Raw genomic sequence first — 15,370 nt, forward strand, 5'->3', positions numbered from 1 at the left:
GCTTTCATGCTTAAGTAGAAAACACACACACACACACACACACAGACACTGGGTGATGAAATATGTTACTGATGGCTTAATCTTCACAGACATCTTTGAAGATAATTTAGCAGCCAAGTAAAACCTCTGTTTCTCTCTCTGGGAGTTTCTTTTCAACCTTCAACTTAGTTGAAACATGATATTTAATTATCAGCAGTTCCTACTCAGATAAAGTCCCTTATTTTATGTTCTTCCTCTCACCGCCATTAGATCCCTACGTCAAGGTGTCGCTCATATGTGACGGGAGACGTTTGAAAAAGAAGAAGACGAGCATAAAAAAGAACACTCTGAATCCCACCTACAATGAGGCCATCATCTTTGACATCCCGCCAGACAGTATGGACCATGTCAGCCTGCACATCTCTGTCATGGACTACGACTTGTACGTACAATCCCAACATCTAACTTGAAATCAATGGATCAGGACACTAAATGTAATATAATGCAATATTATTGTTGACACACTTGGAGGATTTAACTTCACCGTGCAGAATGATGTTTTCGCAGAGAAGTCGTTTCTCAGATTTAAATGCCAAAGATTTAAATTTTAAGTGTGAAATTTGAAATACCCAGTGCAGACACACTGAAAATGGACCTTTAAGAGATGAAAGAGAAATTTTATGTCTAGTAGTTGAAGGCACAATAAGCAGGATTTTCCTAAAAATAAAACAATATAGACTCATTCAGAAATGGTCCTTCTCAATCATCACTTAAGAACCACCAGAGGCGTGTGGCGGTGTCTGTATCTGTAGAGACCCGGCCCTCTGCCTGTATTTTCTCTTTTTATTTTGCTGTGTTCAAGAAGATTCTGGGCATCATCACTCCTCTACAATCCAAACATCGTCACTTCTGTTCACTAGTTGCAAAAAAACAAGACGGGGACACCCCAAAATCCAAGATGGCGACAGCCAAAACGCCAAACTTAAGGCTTCAAACCCGCAGTCCACAAACCAATGGGTGATGTTACAATGAATATGCCTACCTCTTATATACAGTCTATGACAAAAACATAGCGACCAGGTGCCAGATTGTAATCAAGCATGAAAGAGGAAGCTGCAAAAAATTGTAGACAAAACGCAGAAAAAAACACAAAAACACAACCAACAAGTGGACAAAATCTTGTTCCATATCTACATTGGATCTGGGTTTGTCTTTCAGAGCTGGGGAGGAGGAGCCAACTTTGAATGTTGTGTTTACAAACCGCAATTGACAAATCTCATTGTGCCTTTAAACACGAACAATATTTGCATTTTCGTAGAATTTCTGTGTGTGGAATAAACACATCAGACACAAATTATCATTGAAAGTGATTGTTATATAGGCCTGTGGGGGATCTTTAATGAAAAACGATTGAATATTCCTCATTTTCAAATTAGAGTCAGTTAAATTATAGTTCTTCAGAGAAAGAGTAGTGCACTATACGGTACCATTTTAGTATGTGAAGCTTTAACAGGAAATGGAAAGAGGGAAGATGTGCATGCAGTGCAGACGGCTGACAGAATGAGAGCATGCATGCTAAAGGTCACTCTGTTTTTTTTTGATTGTGTAGTATAAAAGGACAAGACGCTGTTTAGAAACCTAGCCTCTTTGTGTGTTCTTTACTGCCTGCTCTCATGCCAGGATTAAATAAGGTTTCAATTACACTTCAGGCATTGTTAATGGAGCAAAGATCTCCTCCCTAAAATGAGTCAATTCTAGTGTCACGAAGACAATCAGCTGCAGGTTCACTGTATCAAATCGGCAGGACAGCCAGGTTCAGATCTGTGTCTCCTTTTATTACAAAAATGCCCTTCTTGCAATTAGGAGGGGGAAAAAAAACAATTTGATGCATGAGATGTCTTGTCAGGTTAAGTCAGATGTATTCATACAGTACGTGTGTGTCCCCACAGGGTAGGTCATAATGAGATCATTGGTGTGATGAGGGTTGGCTGCCATGCCGAGGGACTTGGCAGGGACCACTGGAACGAAATGCTGGCTTATCCACGCAAGCCCATTGCACACTGGCACCCCCTGCTGGAGTCCAAGAAGTCTGAGAAGGAGGTAGGTTCCGCACTGGAGTCATTTTACTGGATCATGTAGGATGAGGAATCACGGGCTGAGATGGTAATGTTCTGCGCCAACAGTTTGAATCAAACTGTGAGGGCAGTTTAGGGGTCCAACGATAGCATGTAGAGTTTCAGGAACGAGTGCATATTTGTGGTAATTATTGTAGCTTGACCGCTTAATTACTTAATTAACACTGTCAACAGTTGCAGCAGCAACAATGGCTGTCAAACAGCTCATGATGCCAGTTAAGGTAGTTGCGTCAAAAACCGGACTCTTTCTCAATTCATAACTCAGTGAAACACACAGCCATAATAAACAAATATTTTGTTAGAGTTGTATACCTATTCCGATGCAAACGTCCATAAATCTTCGTAGAAAACATGGAAAAAAGACGCTCCTTGAACATCCTGAAATCATCCCGTTTTTTTATTCTCCTCAATATAGCCGTCTGTACATGTACATCATTAAGTACATTTCAGACAAAAACTGCTTATAGCTAATTCGGCATACTATTAATGGTGCCAAGTGTCTACAGTGTAAACAAACCGTGGCTCAAGTTGTAGCCATACGTCCATGTTTGTAGCCCACAGCATTATCTGCATGCTCCACGGAAACTTTATACTTCCTGTTTACATCCCCCGAAGCATTATGGGAATTCCAACAGAAAGACGTCATATATATATCTACATCTATATAGATAACTTTAAAATTATCTATGTGTTTGTTTATTTGTGTATTTATTTATTCTCTATTCTGCATTTATATTTAGATGCGCTTATTTTTGATGTTATTGTTATTTTGGTATTATATAAATCCAAGACAGAGAGGTTGATCAAATCATGCCTGTGTTATTGATGAGATGTAATGCGGGTATCTTGTCGATATATTAATTATTCAGTCTTTGTTCCTTGTATCAGTGCTTTCAGTCTCTTTTGTGTTGAGTGTGCTGATTCAAAAGTCTGGACCCAAGCAATTATTTTCCTGTACCCTCATGAATCGGAATATTAAATCCCCAAAAGAGTAATAGTGCTGTAAAAAAAAAAAGAAGAAGCAGCATGTGTGTCATGAATCATTTCCATGTGTCTTTGTGTCCTGCAGTGGAAGGCGAGGACAGCCAGCTTTGACAGCCAAGGCTCATGCCCTTCACCCAGGCCCCCTGCTAGTCCCTGAGCAGAGCCACCTGTGACCCAGCAGCCCAGAAGGGGGTTTCCTCCCTCCTGCTGATCCACTTCCTGTCTGTCTGATTGAGCAGAACACAACCCCACTGTCACTCCCTCTCTCTCTCTCTCTCACTATCCCTCCCTTCCCAGAGCACTCCCAAGAACTGATCTAGGACCACTGTCAAGTCAGTTAGTTGTGCTAAGTGCAGTCTTTTGGGGTTTCAGGGTTTGATATGTGGGTGTTATGACGAACCAGAGCTGCCATTGTTGTCCTCAGAAGAGATTGGCTGGACATCCAGTCTGCAGACATTTCAAATTGAGCTGTCCGAGCTGAGTTGAACGAATCTTGGTGTTCTCACATGGAGACGCTGAAGATTTAGCTTTGTGCCGCAGAGAGTCTTTGTTAGAATGACTTGGACATCAGATATTGCTCCACGAGAGCAGCAGAAGTTTCACTGCGGAGGCAACATCTGGGGTAGAAAAAGAGACTTACACTGGATCTGAAGCAATTTCAAATCTCTCCAGCGTTCTCTCATTGAATTTTAAAGTGCTGTATTAGCAGAAAAAAACCCAATACTGAACTGTAGCATTTTGGAACTATTAGATGTAAAGCCACTCCATTCGTCGTTATTGTTTATGAACAGCAAAACTGAAATTCATTTCAAAGCTCCGGCTGAGTTCACTGTACTTCCTGTGTCATCAAGAACATAAGCAATTATCTGATCCGAAGCTCACTGAGGTGAGGTTGGATCAGCAGAAACTAAAATATTCTCAACTAGACAAATTGCAACTTTAGTGTGATTTCTCGAGCAGCCAAGACAAGAAGTTGTATGGAAAGAAGAAGGAATAACAGGATTATTGGTATTCACATGAGAGCAAATTGACTGCAGTGTTAAGGTGTACACGTTTAAATGGCCTGATAGAGGCATAAATGGTCATTGAACACCAACTATAAAGAAAGGGTAAAAAAAACATTAACAGAAACAAGCTTTTTCTCAATGGAGCTCTGTAAACAGGGAACTTGTGAGCACACTTAACACACCCTTACCTCCTTCTCTGTTTCATGTTTGCTTTGGAGCAATCCCACGCTTTTCTTCCAAATGAAAACTCATAAGCAGACAAACACTGTTCAAAAGCACTTCTTTGTGTCTCTTGTTCTTTTTTCCTGAACAGGTTTTGATGGATGTCTATAGTTTCATGTACAGACGTCTGCCAGTTACTGTATGTATGTTTTGTTTTTCTAAGCAGAAAACCAGAAAATATATTATTAAAAGAAAAGAAAAAAAAAAGAATACTGAAATTTTGAATATATTTAGCTTTGTTGGTGGTGATGATTGAGAATAACCTAAACTCTGATAAAGGTCAACATATTCGTCTTTTGAACTTCGAAACATGCAACTTTCTTGATGTTTATGTCATTAATCATATCGTTGTACAGGGAGAACCTTTGTTTTAATTTGCCAGCAATATGTGGATAATAGATTTTTTTTTGTAGATATTTGATGTGATTAAGAAAAAGACTGCAACACCGCTGTATCATCTTGCACCAGTACAATTCCTCTATACTGGTGCAGGATCGGGTCCCTGCATCATGCTCTCTTTACAATAATTAGAAGTTTTAATAAAGTAAAATATGCACAAAATTTCAGTTAAGGCAAGGATAACTGTCTTGTAACTGATGCTGTATCTGCTCAGATGAAAAAAAGTAATGCATCAATAGCTTTTAATTAAAATAGTACATAATTGAGGTTCCACATCTTTACAATGAGAATAAAACATAATCATTTGGTTTTCTATTTACAGGATTTTCCTCCAGTAGCAGTAGTTTTGTTTTGCTGTAATTGGCAAGCACAGATAACATCAGTTTCATTCGGGCCAGGAAATGTTGAACTACGGAGTCAAATGTGATATCAGGCAGGAAAACGGCCACGAAACATTCACAGAGTGAGGCCGTATTATCTCAAACAGCAACTTAAATCTGATATGTAAGAATGTTCATGGCCGTGGCTTAGACTGGTCTAGACTTCTGGTGCCTCACTGGAGGACAAGCGATATTACAGCTCAAACTGCTGTACGATGAACATGCTATATATCACAGAGTTTAGGAAATTAGGGGCCAAACATCAAGACATGAGCAGATGCATTCAGCAGACCCAGCTGGATCTGTTTTAGCCATTTCCTTTATGGGTAAGTGTACCCAGAGAGAGCTGTTTAGTACCTCAGTGTGTGTGTGTGTTTGTGAGACGACAGCGCGGGGGCAGCTGATGGGTGGACGGGTCAGCGTCTACAGAGCAGTGGCATTTCTCTAATTGGCACTTGTTATAGCGAGAACGAGTCAGTGCATTATTGTTCATGCGTGACGTAATCCATCATAGCATAGACACCCCTCCACAACAGTTTGAAATTTGCTCTCATTCACACAGTTATTTTGATGGTGAAATTCATCCCTAATGGCATTATTCATAGATTTCTAATATCATATTTTAGTGTTGAAACAGTGTTTTAAACATGTGCTTTACAAAGGTCATATTTCTTTGAAAATGTGGTGTGTTTTCATAGTAGAAGAAACCTGTTAAATCAATTGCCTCGGTTTATGGAGTCTTTCAAGACCTGCTAGCTTTGCCTAATATTGTAATGTTTCTTGATATAATCTTGTACTCCTTCCAGCTGTTATGATAGCACTGAATTTCCAATTTTTTATTGAACATTTTGTATTTGTAATAATAGAAATGGTTGAGAAAATGTTCTGGTGACTGACAACAGCAGTTGTTAGTGGAGGCAAGTCTATTATGAGTTCCTAGATCATTATGAAGACTCTCAATATGAGTGACCCAGTGTGTAATAAAGTAAACTGAAATGGCAGACATTATTTCAGTCACAAATTGTTTCATTCCTTTGTTTCAACAAGTCTGAAAATCAACAGCAGTTTGTTGTTGTTGTTTTTTCTCCCAAAGGTTGTGATGTGTTATCAGTTCTGTGATATGATTTTACTTTATTTGATTAAAAGACTTATGCAAAAATGCTCTGCGCACTGTGAGTTTTGGGGCAATAAAACACAGCATATAATGACAACACAGCCAGTGGCTTAACAAGCAGGAGCACAAAGGAAATGAGATTTCGTCTGAATCAAATGGTCAAATTAAATGAGGGGAGATGACACAAGACATCACATAACAGTAAGATTTCATAGCCTCTAAGGGGCATTTTCATGTTTTCATTTGGTAGACAACACACAAAGGAACAGAATCAAATGAATAAATAATAGTTCAAAGGCTATTTCTTTGGCTTAAAAATGTGTTATGGCTGATCCGCCTTAAATCTACCATGAATAAAGAGTGTGCACGCTGCTGAAAGACTTATGGCATAGCATGTGTAAATGTGCTGCTCCTATACTTTCTCATTGCCTTTGAAAACATTTCACTGCTTCCCTGCCGTCACACCAGGAGTTTCCTCTTCATGGTCAGTCTGTAAATGATTTGGTAGCCATCGTCCCAGGCGTAGAGCTGTTTTTCCTCTGGGTTGTATTTCAGACTGGCGTGGGCTCCGTACCTCCTGGGAAAGTAGATCAGGGGAGCCTCCTCGCTGACGACCATGTCGTTGACGTCAAAAAGGCACTGGATTCGAGACCGGCTAGCCAGGCGTGTGTTGTAAACGACATAGACAGTCCCACAGACTACGAAAGCTGCCTCTGCGTTCTCCCTTGGGCACCGGGTGTCCCAGATTTGTTCTATATCGAGTGAGACGCGGTCCATCTTCGCAAGGTGGATGTTCGGTTCACTGTCGCTGGTTGCGTACAATAGCCAGAGGCCTTCGTCATCTGCTGCTAGATCTGCAACAGTATCCGGGTTGAGGTTGTAAACAGTAGCGTGGCTCTCCACGGGGAACATGGCGGCGTCTGCCACCGAGCCACTCAGCAGGTCATATTTGACCACCTGCATGTCCGTGTCATCCTCCTGCTGTATGTAGTACAAATAGCCGTCGTAGACGGTGCTTCCAGAACCTCTCCAATCAGAGGGAAGCCTGATCTGTTGGCTGCTGGTGACGCCAGGAGAGCGGGAAAAGTTTTGTACAGAGTTGAACTGGTAGATGTTGTCCCCTGATGTCCCGTTAAAGACGTAAACCTTGGACGACCTGGGGTCTCTGGTCCACATGCCCTTGGGACTGCCCACTCTCTTCAGGATCTTCACTGATCTGATGCCAGAGATGATTTCCACACAGTCTGCAATGAGCGAAAACACAAAGACAATATTTTTGTGCTTCTAAGACTGTTTACTGTATTTGCTATGCCTGTCAAGCATTCCAATATTCACATAACTCAAACAAATGGGAATAATGAATGAAAGCAAATTAGCTGGAGGAAAAGCTGGTTGACACCGCTGACTGACGTTTTTAATGTGACCGTTAATGGTCGCTAAATTTTGAGGTTTTCAACTGATTTAACTATGAAGCATCAAATATATTTGAATCAACGTGCGATGGCAGTTAGGTTGTAAGCTCATGTTGCCAATTAAGATCAAGTTCACAGTTAGTTCCATTAGGATATTTCTGTAAAGTGCCATTCCTAAGATGAAATATGTATTTTTTGCAACCGACAGTAACATTTGGAAAACATCAAGCAGCCTGCAGCAGTCACTATCTGGCTTTCCAAATTAAGGCAAAAAAACAGTCAGGGACACACAGACTTATGAGAGGAGGAATGAGTGCAGCACACAGACAGCAGGAAGATGCTTCCTGTAAAAAGGAAGAGTAATACAATGCTTTCACTAAAAAGCACAAAAAAAGGATGTCCCCCCCCCCCCCCTCCCTGATGTTTCCTGGAGCGAGATTAACACTGTACTCACAAATCTGAAATGGGTCACTACAATGCGGTAAAGTTCCTTTTAGGTCACTTGACAGACATTTACAATGGTTCACTGTGTTCAGAGCGAACATGAGCTCGGAGAGTAACACCGCTGACCTAAGGGCAGCTTCCTGTCCCTCCTCTCTGCAGAGACAGCTCCAGATTGCACAGGAGATTTTACACACAGACACTAATAGAGAAGCCTTTGCTCTGCATTGCACCATCATCCACTTTGAATGAGAGAACTCTGCCTTGATTTTGTAGAGGAATGACTGGCATTATGATTCTGAGCAGACAGTTTATGATATTACTAGATAATTCTTGAATTTATGTGTTATTGATTGTCTTAAGTCAGCGCAAATAATGAGTACATCTATATTTGTTTTCATCTGCTTTTGCAAGAAGAGTCTGTATGGTACCAAAGGAATTGAATGATACACCATCAGGGATTTTCAAAATATAGATCTTTTGCTTGAAGGAGCCAAATGGGATATTCATAGCATGTCAATTGCCTCTCAATGGCAATAGACATGGAGGATGGGCATCAGCTGTAACCAAAGTATGCATGAGCGCAGTGCAGCAGAGCGGCAGCCTTGAGCTAGCCTATTGAGCACGCTCCCAGTCGGCCGGCCCGGCCATGTAATCAAAGCACAGAGAAGCTCTGATTACAACACACACATCGGGAGAAAAACTTCATTCTCTGCTCAGCTTACTCATTTGTATATTTACATAGTAAATAGTTGCTTGCTGCTATATTAATGCTCTGACTATCATATGCAGAACTTTCAGGGAAATCTGCTGATATAAAGTCTGTTTCGTGGAATAAAAAAAACGTGTGTTTCACAACTTTCCACACCACGCTTTAAAAAAGGGTTATAAGTCCCTGTATTATACAGAGCAAATGACAGTCCCAGCATTGTTTAGCAGCACGCCTTGGGATCTGAAGGTTATAAAGACAAATGCTGTGCTCAAACAGCGCATGCAGGGGAGTAGCGCTGCTGAAATAAATGAGTTGCATCAAGCCACATTTCTCCTGGAAAACATTCTGCCCACTGACTCAAAGCACTCCGTTAAATGACTTGTAACAGCACTGTGTTTGTTTCCCATTTTCCAGAGGCATTGCTTTTCCAAGACAGCGCCTATACAGAAGGGGTGGTTTAAAGCCTGATGCGAACACACACACAGATATATATATATATATATATATGTATATACACAGTACATATTATACAGTATATCTCTTAGGGTCTGACTGTGCCAGGGCTGAATGAAAATTAAAGATCAAACACAGCCATCCCTTGGAGCACGTTTTGCATAAGTGTGTATGTACATCCCTGCAGCTCACCAGAGACTCTGGAGTGCAGCTCCTCCCAGTCTTCTTCCTCCTCTTCCTCTCCTCTGCTCTCGTGTAGGCTCCAGGCTTCCTGCTCCAGCACCTTGTCTGCCTTATTCACACAGGCCCGGGGGGAAGTCTGGGTCTCCACGTAGTCCATCTCTCTCTCCACCCGGTCCACTCGGAGTGCAGCTCCTTCCATGTCTTTGAACATCATGCTGTGCTGATTTCTCAGACCATCCATGGCCTCAGCAGTCTGCTTTTTGAAATCCAGCTGCTCTGTGTGGTAGCGATGGGATTGCTCATGCCACAACTGCATCCGGTCCTACCAGACGAGCACAAAACAAAACAAGTGTTGGAAAAACGTGTTAGAATAAACTGTAGGATGAGTTTTTTTCCTAGTTTTCACCCAAGCTATATACCAGCTGTCCTGACCAGCAATAAAAGTAAAGGCATATGGCCACGGTTGCAGTTCTGTGAGGTTGTAGAGTGGTACGTTAAGTTAAACAGCATGCTAACAGTCACAATAACGATGCTAACAGGCTGATATTTGGCTGGTACAATGTTTACTGTGTTCAGCATCTTACTTTAGTGTTCTAGCATTCTAATATTTGCCAATTAGCACCAAACACAAAAGCTGAGGCTGATGGTAATGTCATTAATTGGGCAGGCATTTCGTATAAAACCAAAATATCACTTTACACTGATTCAAATTTGAACCCGATGATGATGTTGCATAAGAAGTCAGAGAATCACCAACGTTATTCCAAGTCATCCAGAGGGGAACATAAATGTGTGTACCAAATTTCATTAAAAGCCAACAATGTCAACCTCATGTTGACACTAAAGAAAAAGTCAGAGTATCACGAACGTCAGTAGGATTCATTTATCCTCTGGGGACCATGAATTTCTGTAAGAAGAAAAAAAGACAATCCATCTTGTAGTATTTGCGATATACCCGTCAGGACCAAAGTGGTGGACACGCATTGCCATCGCAAGGCTGAAATATGAATTGTCAAGAAATGGATGATCCCCAGAGGATGACTCTCACTGAAGTCTGACCCTATATTTTGGTTGAGACCAAAAGCAAAGCTAAAAGAAAGTGACTGTAAATGAATGATGCTCATTAACTGCCGGATCTGTAAATACCCAACAGTTTGCTAACAAGTTCCTTTACACTGACTTATATGACGATATGTCCATATTGTGTTTTCGCAGCTTGCTGCTGCTGCCCCCAGGCGGCCGAAAAATCAGTTACACAAATAAAAAAATCAGTTGACGTTCTGATCAGGCATAAGTGTACTTTGTGTTTAGTGGCGAAGTCTAACGACCAAACATTAGCATGTTAACACGTCGAACTAAGATTGTTAACATGATGAACAACTGGTTGCAAAACTAAAGACGCGAGGAGAGAGGAGTCGAGGGAAGAGGCATTTAACAAAATGGGCATTCTTGCCTCAGAGCCACTTAAATCTGACATGTGGCACGGGTGCCGAATAGACTTCAGTGTATCCTCGCTCCTCCAGCAAGCCTCTTCGCTCTTCGAGATGCATTTTAGGAATTTTGACATCCTTCAAGTTGAAGTGCTGGGAGAAGGAATTCCGGGTCACAAACCGGAGGATTGAGGTGAAAGCAGCCACAAAATGGGGAAATGAGAATATCCCTTAGTTTTGTTGCAAAGTATTATCACTATCAGCAAATAGAATACAGTTTCACAGTGTGTGAATGACACAGTCATAGTGACAGATGGATTATTTAGAGCAAGATTTAATAACAGATGGCCTTCTCCACTGTCTCCTCTGCAACAGATTCATTTTCTCCTTTTGCTTGCTGTGGGCCTGTGGTCAAATGGAAATGAAAGTTCAATGAAAAGTTATCTGATGAATTACTGTGTTCACATCAATGCAGAAGTTGAACCAGCATATTGGAATTGAGACTGCAGGGAAACCACAGGGGGTTGAAGGGAACAGGATTTAGCTGTAAATAGACTATTCATTTCATGCGGATAACAGCTTTAAGATTGTCATTTCTGCATTGCAGCCGCATGGAGAATGAAAAGAACAAAATTCAGAATCTAAAAATATACACCAAAAGAACACATTAAAATAATTATTTAAATGACAGTTCACTGAAATTACAAACCAGACATGTAATCCTCTTGCATTTCATATCATAAGCCAACAAAAGTCTTACACACACTTTGCTGTCTCATCTCTTTAAAAACACAATACTGAACTCTCAGCAATTTGATTCCTTCCCCGAGGCACTTTGTTGTAACACAGCATCATTCTACCTTTCCATTGGGAAGGTGGGATGTTTCACACGTTTTGCAGCAATGGTTGAGCTTGTTCTCATTACTGCTGTGTCATTGTTTTAAAACACTGAAGAAGCTAATGGTGTTGGACAGAAGCTGCATGCTACATATTCTCTCAGAGGCCCCTGCAAAGTTGATGAGCTAGGCAGAGATTGCATTAATTGGACTGCCTTGGTTGAAAAATGAAATTCACATAAAAGGACGTAGTCAGGAACTTGTATTTCTAATTTCTAATGAATGTTTGTTCAGACATGACTGAGCGCGTCAAATTAACAAACTATCTCTGCATATTGTACATATACTTTATACTTAATACTGTGAACATTTGTCATTTTTGTCTAGTTTATATGTGATTTGTTTTTATAAATGTTCTCTCACTATTATGCACCAAAGATACAGAGGAAAATTGTATGCAAAAGCCTATTTGGCAATAAAACCTTATTTGGATTCAGGGATATCTTTGCTGTCACTTAATTCGTGGAAAACTACGGTATATTGATTGATTGTTAGTCATTTAAAGGGGTATTGCTTCTTACCTCCATAGCCAACAACCTGTTCTCCAGATAATCCATCAGCCCCTGGTAGTAATACTGGGCTCCAGTCAAAGTCCAGGCAGTGGAAACAAGGAGGACAAACACCGGCTTCATTGTAAGCCGATCAATGGAGACAGCTGAGTTTCTTTGTCCAGAGTTTAGATGCTTCTTCAGATTTTCCCTCCCAGAACTGTCCTCAGAGCTTCACACAACCTATAAACACTTTCTATACAGTATTAGTACATGTACGAAGACCTGAGAAGGATAGAGTGCAAGTAAGAGGCCGCCCTGAGAGTTCCCAATTCTTTGACCGCTCTCACTTTGCTGGAATGTTTTCACAAACTCTCAGGGAGGAGCCTTGTGCCTCTTACCCCACCATGTACTCAAAAAGTGAATGTGCTTGCTCCACTCAACTCTGTGCATGTGTGCAGGTTGGTGTTTGTTGCACATTTTGTACAGTCTGTCTCAGGCATATACGCAGGGATTATATAGACGAAACATACAGTAACTGAACAGCTCTGTCGAGTGTTACTTCTTACAAAGTTTAAATTAACTCAATAACTGCAGGGATACAGTCTGGATACTGCAATGAAGTTAGTTATGGTGCCTGTCAAGGCCAGTAAAGTACAGGCAACAGAGTGAGGAGGACTCAAACGCAGACAGAAGAGCAGACAGCAACAGCTCAGGGATTTATTGAAGGCATGATAGAGTAAGCTTACTGGCAAGCCCAAACAGAGTTGTAAAGAGTCCACAGGATAGCAGGAAAGGGGCAGGGGGAAGTTCTGGCAGGTATTCAGGGCCATCCAGATCCAGATAGAGTTACAGGTTGCACATTTCCGGTTGCGGTTCGGAGGCTGGCTGGCAAGGGATGTGCAACTTTGAAATTAGAAACAGGTGAGCAGGTGGGCGGGCAAATCAGGAAAAGTCCAGGCATCTAGTGGACAATGAGAATGGCAATGAACGGGTCTGGGGCATTGGGAAAAGGGCAACAAACACAACAAACTTCATTGTGTTATTTTGGACAACATACAGTACAAAGTGTTACAACCCCAGGTTATATAGTGACATTGTGTTTGTGTATTATGCGCTTCAACCTCACCCACCTCTCTCTGGTGAACCTGCTGTGGTAGCGCTGTGTAAATGGCTGCAGGTGAGCCTCTCCGATCGAAAGTCGTTAATTTTTCTGTCAGAGTTTCCGGTCCTTCACGCTGTACGTTAGGAAGTTAAAACACAAAGTAACAGAGTCACAGCACTTCCTTTGCTGCTGACAAGGCCAATAGAGTACAAACAAAATACGGAAACGATGAAAAGATCATCATCATCATTGCAATGGAACAAAACCACACAACAAGGTAATAAAAGGCGATTAAATCGATCGAGAAGATGTAAGAGTACTCCAGAGGGCAAGGTTAAAAAAATGCTATTCTATTAAGAAAATGTGTTCTTAGGTGATAGAAAACTGTTGAACTTGTACCAAACTGCACCTATTTAAAAGCTAAGGGAAAACATTTGCAGTGGCAAATTTGTTCCATTAAACAAGAGTCAGACATCTGGCTTCACCCGTACCCACGGTTGATCCGCCTTATTGGTTTCGAACATACAGCCCCCCTCGCACATTGACAGCTAGAATTGATCAATAACACTTCATTGCTGCTTGGAAGGAGATTGCTTTCCTCTGATCCGCGCGAATGGCGTATACTGCAGATTATGCTCAGTGCAGGGCCAGCAGTGCATGAGGGCTTGATTACACAGGCGATCACACTGACTGACAACACCTGACTATTCAACCCAGGGGCAGCTAGAAACTTTTTTTATTGACTCCCTATAGCACAGACATGAGCAGATTATAATTATATAGGCCCCTGGAGGCAGGCATGTAAAAGCCCACCCACCTGTCCTACATAGGAGCGAGACACTCAGACTTAAAGACACACACAACGACTACAATTGATGCAGCAGCATTTAGCATCTCTATTTAGAGATTTTGCGTCTCTTTTTGGCCGTTTTGTCTCTCTTTGTTGTTTCTACCTTCTATTGTTTTTTTATGTGTATTTAAGCTTACTGTGCATGAGTGTATGTATGATCTATGTTCTATGAGATCATGGGGATTGTGATGCTGGCAAGTGCGTATTGTGTGATGCAGCTGCTTGGAGCAAGAATAATTGTTCCCTGTGGGACAATAAAGTATATCTTATCTTGGTCATTTTGCATCTCTCTGTGGCTGTTATTTGTCTCTTTGCTGTCATTTTACATCTCTTTAAGTTCATTCTACATCTCTTTCTATTTGTTTTGAGTCTCTTTTTGGTCGTTTTGAATCTCTTTGTGGTTGTGAACAGTCACTTAATGCAGAGGCTCTGGTCCAGGAGCTCCTGATCTGTTCACTACCTTCTGTCTATAGGTTGGTTGGGTTGCCGCCCCTCTAGCCCCACCCCTGTTTCTACCCCTGTCCCAACAGATAAAGCTATAGACCGTGAAGGTTGTTTTCAGGAAACAAACCACAAAGTCAGAGAAGTTTGTGTTCAAGGCTCGCAGCTTGTTGCTGTATCATCACAGTTTGATTAAGGGCCGGTGCCAGGTACTCCAGCTGCCCAATGGCTGAGGTCTAATCATTCTTTTCTTTGATTGTCTGCTGGCCAGTATCATCTCATAGTCCTGAACTGAATCACAACGCCCTGTCTATTCTTATGCCAACAGACAGCAGACCAGACCAGACTGCGAGTGTCGTCATGGTAACAAAGTGTCGTACAGCTGCTTTTAGAAATCAAAATGGGCAACCTGGAGTTTGATCTCATCTGGAACACATTGCCTGGCTGGAGCTGGCAGGCGAGAGCATTGACAAGCCTGGCTGTAAAACTGTGTGTTTATGAGTGTGTGTGTTAGGGGTGGGGGGGGGGTTTACCTGGGAGATTTTTTTTCCAATCATAGTTCTTGATTGATGTTAGTAATTACAGTGTTATGCCTTTTGTTCTCCATTTTGCTAAATCGATTTGAAGCATGTGTCCCATACTGCCTGCCACTCAGGGGGGATTTTTTATCTATTATTAATTACTGGCTTAATTGCCCCATTGACTAGTGTAATGTGATCAAAGGGCAAAGCATCATTCA

The 15,370-nt window shown here is 41.5% G+C and overlaps 2 protein-coding genes across 2 annotated transcripts in view; one reads left to right on the top strand and one right to left on the bottom strand.

Annotated features, from left to right (window-relative positions):
* Window positions 1-3,275, top strand: part of syt6a (synaptotagmin VIa) — a gene marked incomplete at its 5' end in the record, with an annotated part of 55,192 nt that extends 51,917 nt beyond the window's left edge. The window contains 3 exons of the mRNA XM_079181950.1: window positions 250-421; window positions 1,929-2,079; window positions 3,184-3,275. Coding sequence (XP_079038076.1) covers window positions 250-421; window positions 1,929-2,079; window positions 3,184-3,255 — 395 coding nt within the window. The 3' untranslated portion in view covers window positions 3,256-3,275. The remainder of the gene's footprint in view (window positions 1-249; window positions 422-1,928; window positions 2,080-3,183) is intronic.
* Window positions 3,276-6,447: 3,172 nt separating this feature from the next.
* On the bottom strand, window positions 6,448-12,547 carry olfml3a (olfactomedin-like 3a). Its single transcript, XM_079179648.1, has 3 exons — window positions 12,269-12,547; window positions 9,431-9,743; window positions 6,448-7,464 (listed from the first exon to the last, which is right to left on the bottom strand). Exons 1-3 carry the CDS (start codon window positions 12,377-12,379, stop codon window positions 6,680-6,682), a joined length of 1,209 nt encoding a protein of 402 aa, XP_079035774.1. The 5' UTR covers window positions 12,380-12,547; the 3' UTR covers window positions 6,448-6,679.
* Window positions 12,548-15,370: the final 2,823 nt, after the last annotated feature.

The sequence above is a fragment of the Pholis gunnellus genome (assembly GCF_910591455.1).
Source record: "Pholis gunnellus genome assembly, chromosome: 2".
NCBI classification, from domain to species: domain Eukaryota; kingdom Metazoa; phylum Chordata; class Actinopteri; order Perciformes; family Pholidae; genus Pholis; species Pholis gunnellus.

Coding starts and splice junctions, on each gene's coding strand:
- olfml3a (XM_079179648.1), bottom strand. CDS start 12,379: ATGAAGCCGGTGTTTGTCCTCCTTGTTTCCACTGCCTGGACTTTGACT. Junction 9,744..12,268: donor ACAGGTTGTTGGCTATGGAG/GTAAGAAGCAAT, acceptor CTCGTCTGGTAG/GACCGGATGCAGTTGTGGCA. Junction 7,465..9,430: donor GCTGCACTCCAGAGTCTCTG/GTGAGCTGCAGG, acceptor CGCTCATTGCAG/ACTGTGTGGAAATCATCTCT.